The 7,320-nt window shown below is 42.3% G+C and overlaps 1 protein-coding gene across 1 annotated transcript; it reads left to right on the top strand.

The window, feature by feature from the left end:
- Positions 1–613: 613 nt before the first annotated feature.
- On the top strand, positions 614–6,745 carry RDH14 (retinol dehydrogenase 14). The gene is made up of 2 exons (XM_009183736.3): positions 614–1,210; positions 5,671–6,745. Exons 1-2 carry the CDS (start codon positions 818–820, stop codon positions 6,286–6,288), a joined length of 1,011 nt encoding a protein of 336 aa, XP_009182000.2. The 5' UTR covers positions 614–817; the 3' UTR covers positions 6,289–6,745.
- The last annotated feature ends 575 nt before the right edge of the window (positions 6,746–7,320 follow it).

The following is a 7,320-nucleotide window of genomic DNA, read 5'->3' as shown; positions in this document are numbered from 1 at the left end:
AAGATGATTTTCTTTTTTTTAGTAGGGACCAGTGACAGAATGCCTTGTTCAGTGGTTCTCAAAGTGTGGTTCCCAGATCTGCAGCAGCAGCACCTGGGAACTTGTTAGAAGTGCAAATTATCAGGCCCCATCCTGTACCTATTGAATTAGAAACCCTAATACTGGGGCCCTGGTTTTTTGTTTTCGTTTTGTTTCATTCCCCTGCCCCGAACCCCCACCGCAAGTCCTCCAGGTGATTCTAATGTGCATTTAAGTTTGAGAACTACTCGCCCATTCTATTTCCAACTGATTCATGTTGCTTAATTCTTTGTCTCATCTATGAAAAACAGTCCTACCTCAGACTTCAGCTTGTCAGGGCCCATTCCCCAGACTGGTGAGTTGAACTGAATTTACAAGTCCCAGGAGCCCTCAAAGGAAAACACACGAAATGCCCTGAGGAGTGGCATTTGTAACAGGGCCTGTACAGAGATCTGTAATTCAAAGTACTCATCAGGCATTCCCACGGGGAAGTGCGCCCCAACTCTGGGATTTCAATACGCATGAACCCCAGCAGCCTGAACACGGTGCTGGGTGCCCAGCCTCCATCATTAAGCTGGGAGCAGGTTTCACGGACGGCGCAGGACCCGGGGCGCTGAACTCTCCCAACCAATCAGGCGCCCCCAGAGGGAAACTACAAGTCCCAGGATGCCCCACGCACACCGTCAGGGGCCGACCCGCCGCGCCCCAGAGTTCTCCGCGTACAGGTGTCTCCTGGGTTCCGGTAAGGCAGCGGCTTCGGAACTCCCGTGGAGGGACCGGTGGGCCCTCGGGCCCGACGATGGCAGTGGCCACTGCGGCGGCAGTACTGGCCGCTCTGGGCGGGGCGCTGTGGCTGGTGGCCCGGCGGTTCGCGGGGTCCGGGGTCCAGCGGCAGCGCGGAGGCGGGGACCCCGGCCTCATGCACGGGAAGACTGTGCTGATCACCGGGGCAAACAGCGGCCTGGGCCGCGCTACGGCCGCGGAGCTGGTGCGCCTGGGGGCGCGCGTGATCATGGGCTGCCGGGACCGCGCGCGCGCCGAGGAGGCGGCGGGTCAGCTCCGTCGCGAGCTCCGCCAGGCCGCGGAGTGCGGCCCAGAGCCCGGCGTCGGCGGGGCGGGCGAGCTCATAGTCCGGGAGCTGGACCTCGCCTCGCTGCGCTCGGTGCGCGCCTTCTGCCAGGAAATGCTCCAGGTGTGGGCCTCGGGGGGCCGGGCTGGTGGGGAGGCCCGGGGCGGGGGGGGGGGGTCGGGGTGGGCAGGGGGTGGGAGGGGACTGCGGGCTGGGGCGGAGCCTCGAGGTACCGCCCTGGGGTTCAAGGTGTCACCTTGGGAACCGCTGAGGGTGAGAGGAGTCCAAAAAGCCACATAGAGGTGGCCGGGAAGCTGCAAGGTTGAGAAGGAAAGATTAACTGGGAGGGCTGCCTTCTGCCCTCTAAGGATGTCAAGAAAGAAATGGGCCCAAGAGAAAAATAAACCAGTTTCTGAACATTTCATTTCGTTATATGAGGACCGTCCTGGAGTAGATCCATGGCCTCTGAATTGTTTCTCCTGTGTCAGAAGTGAATTTGCACCGAGCTGTGTCTTCAGAACCCCAGAGCACTGGGGGAAGTTGCTAGCCAAGGACCTCAGATCAGTCCTTTAAAAAAAAGTTCTCCCTCCCGCGGCCTCTGCTCCTTTTCTGCTGGGGTAGGGCGCTAGCTCGCTGCCACCAGTAAACTCAGCACCATCCTTAACGGGACTGTGGCCTGATTTCCAAGTAGAATAGAGCTTGGAACCCAGTGGTCATGCTCCATACAGGGACAGGAGTAAAAATAATACCCAGCATTTATTGAAGATCTGTATGCCAGGAGTTGTGCCAAGCATTTCAGATTTTCCTTTTTGTTTTAAATGAAAATGAAGTGTCCTTGCCTATAACTTGTCATTGAAGCTACACGGTAACCCTGTGGAGTAGGCATTATTATCCCCACTTTACAACGCAAGGAAACTGAGGCATAGGAAGGCTAAGCAACTTGCTTGTAGTCTGTCTGCAGAACACTTGCTTTTAACCCCTGTTCTTTCCTCCTGCTGCCTGGCAGTGAGGTGTGAGGATTTCTTTGTGCAAATGGTAAGTATTTCCACATAAGTGGATGTTTTCTGCTGAGACTGAGGTAGAAGGGTTTATTGCAGGGATAACTGGCACTCAGAGGGCATTTGTTCAGAAGAGTGAAATTTAAAATTAGCTGGGACAAGAAAGGTGCCTATATGACATGGAGTCTCTTGAGTCTATAGAACAGGTTCCCAAATTTTCTCAGTAATTTTTTCATGATGCCGTTAGCCCAGAAATATTTCCCAGTTCATTTGTTACGTAGTTAAGTCCAAACAACTGTAAAACCAAAAGTATCTGATATAGGTCTCAATAAATTTAGAAAGTTTATTTTGCCAAGGTTAAGGATGCATCCGTGGCAGAACCTCAGGAGGTCCTGAGGACATGTGCCCAAGGTGGTCGGGGCACAGCTTGGTTTTATACATTTTAGGGAGACATGAGACATCAATCAAATGTGTAAGATATACATTGGTTCTCCTGGAAAAGTGAGACAACTCAAAGTTGGGGCTTCCAGGTCATAGGTGGATGGGAGACAAAAGGTTGCCTTCTTTTGGGTCTTTGATTAGCCTTTCATTGAATGTACAATTTACATGTGCAGGAGGGATAGAGGAATAATCACTTTTGTCTTAGACTGGCTCAGTGAGTCTGCATTTTCACATAAACAATAGGGCAGAGGCAGCAATCAGATAAGCATTTGTCTCAGGTGAGCAGAAGGATGACTTTAGTGTTCTGTCGTTTGGCACTTGTGAAGATGAGCTATCAATTTATTAATACATTGCCAGGGTGAAATTCAACAGAACTGTTTTAGGGTAAAGATCTTAAGGCCCATGTGGGCAAATCGTGAAGGTGGTATGTAGCTTCTTTTTCTTTGTAGCTATCTTATTTAGGAATAAAATGGGAGGCAGGTTTGTCTGAGGCAGTTCCCAGCTTGACTTTAACCTTTGACTTAGTGATTTTGGGTTCTGAGATTTATTTTCCTTTGACACAACCTAATAAGTAGTTATGTCCTAACAACTTGGTAGCTATTTGAGAAGATAGCATATAATTGAAAGAAAAAATAATATCTTTATTTTATTCTTAAACAGCCATAACTACTAATGGGAAATGTATCCCTGTTGGTCATTACACCAGTGTCTGAAACCTTGGAATCAGATTGGACACTGCCACCCTCATTTCCTGTTCTAGGCAGATTTTTAGCATTGTTCTTGTTTTTTATTACAGCAACTGCTAACAGCTGCTTAAAAGTCAGCTCCACAAAGAAATAATGTCATTGAAAGGAATATAGCACAATGTAATGTTCAAGCTGTGAACCACCTGGAGCTAGTAGTTTTTGAGGTATTGAGCAAGTATCACTGTGTTTCCCTTGAAAATTTAAAATATTCCACAGTTTAGAGTTTGCTAAACGCTGTAGGCCACAGTTTGGGAGCTGTTGCAGAACTAGAGAGTTGGTTTTTTGTTTACTGCTAGTATTTAATTATTGTGTAACACAGGTTAAGAAATAATACTCATCAGTGAGATTTTGGAAGCATCAAAAGTGGGTCTTTCTGTTCCTCTTTAAAATATAGTTGTTCCTCTTTAAAATATAGTTGGGACTGGGTGTACTTCTTTGGCACTTGAGGCAGAACTAATTAAAAAGTGAGGACACAAAGAGATAACTAAGTTGTCCTTGCTTCTAAGTATTTCAGTTCCTGCCTGGCTTTGAAGTTAAGTAACTATAATTAGAAGGAAAAAAAAAATGGAAATTTAGATTTCCCACAGGTTGGTATTCTTGGTATTTATTTCATTTATCTCCTAGAATTTAAAAAATAGTAAATGATAAAATTTTAAAATGACACAAGCCCAGCAAAGAATGCTGACTAACAAATGATTAATTCAGGAAACTCTTCCAAAGGATTTGTGAAAAAGAATACTCCTTTCTTTCCCCCATGAGTGAACTCTTGCCTTCTTTTTGAAGTTGACTATTGGAAAACCCAAAGTTGCTCAGAGAGGGCAGAATGAGAAATAGTTAATCCTCTGACAGGTGGGCTTTGATAACAGTTGTGAAATGTAACACATTTTTCTTTTCACTTATAGTTGGCAGAAGGGCCAGTGAAATTTGAAAGTTGACCTCAAATTAATCATGGGTCATCACAGTGTCTTTACACTTGGAACATGTTGTGCATTTTTTTGTCCATCAAAAGAAACATAGAACAACCGAGAAAAGGCTAGAGAAGACGATCTTACATGATTTAAGGAATAAAAAGACATCCCTATGAGAACAGTCTAAATTTTAGGACTTTAATTTGGAAAGATACAAAAGCATATGTTCAAAGTATAAAATGTTGATGATACAGATCTCCTAAATTAGAGTCCCCTTTATGCTGGATATTTTTACATTACCTATTTAATTTTTTTCTTAATCTTTGATTATTCATTATGAATCTCGATTTATTCATGATGTTCTCTCCAGTGTTGTTTGCATTTCTGACCTTTTCTATTGCTTGTTTCAGTTTTAAGAAAATGACTTGAAGTTGTTCCACCCCCATGGTGCCATTTCCCCTGAGAGAACTACAGAATAAAGCAACCATAAGTTTCCTTTGGTGTTGATAACTAGTAGCTCTGGGAATAAACTATGCTTATCTGTTTTCTACTGCATATGGTCTGTCTAGCTTTCATTGCCTCTCTAGCTGTTTCGAAAATCCCAATTAGAAAACCATGCCAGCTTACTAATTAAGAAAATAGGCCTTGGTGCCAAAGACTTAATCTTCAGATCTGATCTTATTTTGCTACTTAGGAGCTCTGATACTGGTTAAGTCACCTAGCCTGTGAGCTTCATTTGCTTATAGAGTTGTTGGAATTAGATGTGGTGACATGTGACAAGCACAAAGCCAGGCTCCTATCAAGCTTGTGCATCTGGTTTTTTTTTTTCTATTTTTCTCTCAATTATTGGAAGCTCATAGAAGCTGTTAGTAGAATTTTAGTAGTTTGCAAGTATTTTTAAACATTTTATCATAGGTACACATTATAATTTTGATACGATCTCAGTATTAACCTGATAACTCCCAAATTGATATTTTCCTAGTTCAACTGAAATTAAAGGGAGAAATATGGGATTATAGGAGCACCTTGACCTCAAATTGACTGTATTTGTTTTGAGAAAGATCTTGGTACTGATCATGTAGTCAACTTTCTAGTGCAATGTTAAAGTTTATATATTTGTAAATGTTATAAAAGCATAAAACCAGAAACTAAGTCTTACAGTTAATTTCTACATCTTTTATTGGAAGATGACTGTGGATAAATGTCTTTCTGTATATCATTTTAATAAATGAGAAAAAAGAGCTGTTGAATGAAAAATCATGAATATCAGTATTTATCTGAGGAACATCCTGCAGAGGAATCCCTTTCCCCATTAATTAAAACACAAAATTGCCAGTGTTTCAAGTAGTTATCTGATTGATAGATCAACAACAAATTAAATGCTTTTAGTCTCAAGTTCCCATTTTTATTAAAATGTAATTATCATGAACAGAAAAAGCAATACAAGGCATGTGTTCTTAATTCTGCCATTCTCTTTTCGACATTTAAAGGAAGAGCCTAAGCTGGATGTCTTGATCAATAATGCAGGGATCTTCCAGTGCCCTTACATGAAGACTGAAGATGGGTTTGAGATGCAGTTTGGAGTGAACCATCTGGGGCACTTTCTACTCACCAATCTTCTCCTTGGACTCCTCAAAAGTTCAGCTCCCAGCAGGATTGTGGTAGTTTCTTCCAAACTTTATAAATATGGAGACATCAACTTTGATGACTTGAACAGTGAACAAAGCTATAATAAAAGCTTTTGTTATAGCCGGAGCAAACTGGCTAACATTCTTTTTACCAGGGAACTAGCCCGCCGCTTAGAAGGCACAAATGTCACCGTCAATGTGTTGCATCCTGGTATTGTACGGACAAATCTGGGGAGGCACATACACATTCCACTGTTGGTCAGACCACTCTTCAATTTGGTGTCATGGGCTTTTTTCAAAACTCCAGTAGAAGGTGCCCAGACTTCCATTTATTTGGCCTCTTCACCTGAAGTAGAAGGAGTGTCAGGAAGATACTTTGGGGATTGTAAAGAGGAAGAATTATTGCCCAAAGCTTTGGATGAATCTGTTGCAAGAAAACTCTGGGATATCAGTGAAGTGATGGTTGGCCTGCTAAAATAGGAACAAGGAGTAAAAGAGCTGTTTATAAAACTGCATATCAGTTATATCTGTGATCAGGAATGGTGTGGCTTGAGAACTTGTTACTTGAAGAAAAAGAATTTTGATGTTGCAGTAGCACTGCTAAGAGGTACATGTGGGTATTTTGGAGTTACTGAAAAATTATTTTTGGGATAAGAGAATTTCAGCAAAGATGTTTTAAATATATATAGTAAGTATAATGAATAATAAGCACAATGAAAAATACAATTGTAAAATTATAACTGGGCAAGCATGGATGACATATTAATATTTGTCAGAATTAAGTGACTCAAAGTGCTATCAAGAGGTTTTTCAAGTATTTTTGAGTTTCATGGCCAAAGTGTTAACTATTTTTACTACGATGTTTGGTGTTTGTGTGGAAATAATCTGCCTGGTATGTGCACACAAGTCTTACTTGGAATAAATTTACTGATACAAATTCTTAGCTGTGTATTTCTTTGGAGGCTTCACTGAATACAGTCCTTTATCATATCACCATTAGCCTCTGCTGATCTTGGTCTGCCCAGTCTCTTCTTGCCACATATCTTGTATACTGCTCTGAGAGATAATATTTCTAAAACCCAAATCTATCACATTCCTGCTTAAAAAACAGTGGGTTTTGAGCCTTAAAAAAAAAAAAAAATCTGCAGAATTCTTTCTTCAAAAGAAGTGTTTCACTGAAATGTAGAAGCTGGAGGGGTAAAGCAGGTTATTGCAGTGCTGCCAAGGTGGAGTCCCCAAAGGCTCTTCCTAAAGGGATTTCTTAGAATATAGTGGTTTATAAACCACTTTTATTTCAACTGAAGATTAAACTGTTGAAGATAGAGTTGAGGTTCCATGAGACGGCACCATGCTTACCCTATACTGTCATACTCAGCACTGTGCAGTAGAACTTTGCAGTGAGGGGAGGAATACTCTGCATTGTCTGATGTGGTGGACTCTAGAAACATGGGGTTATTAAGTACTTCAAATTCAACTGAGAACTGAATTTCTAATTATATGTAATGTTAATTT

The sequence above is a fragment of the Papio anubis genome, chromosome 14 (assembly GCF_008728515.1).
Source record: "Papio anubis isolate 15944 chromosome 14, Panubis1.0, whole genome shotgun sequence".
Classification (NCBI taxonomy): domain Eukaryota; kingdom Metazoa; phylum Chordata; class Mammalia; order Primates; family Cercopithecidae; genus Papio; species Papio anubis.
The sequence above is the reverse complement of the archived record's forward strand: the minus strand, read 5'-3'. Positions and strand labels throughout refer to the sequence as shown.

Excerpts from the sequence above, each read along its gene's own strand:
- RDH14 (XM_009183736.3), top strand. The coding sequence starts at position 818 with ATGGCAGTGGCCACTGCGGCGGCAGTACTGGCCGCTCTGGGCGGGGCG. Across the intron at positions 1,211-5,670 it reads TCTGCCAGGAAATGCTCCAG|GAAGAGCCTAAGCTGGATGT; the intron begins GTGTGGGCCTCG and ends CGACATTTAAAG.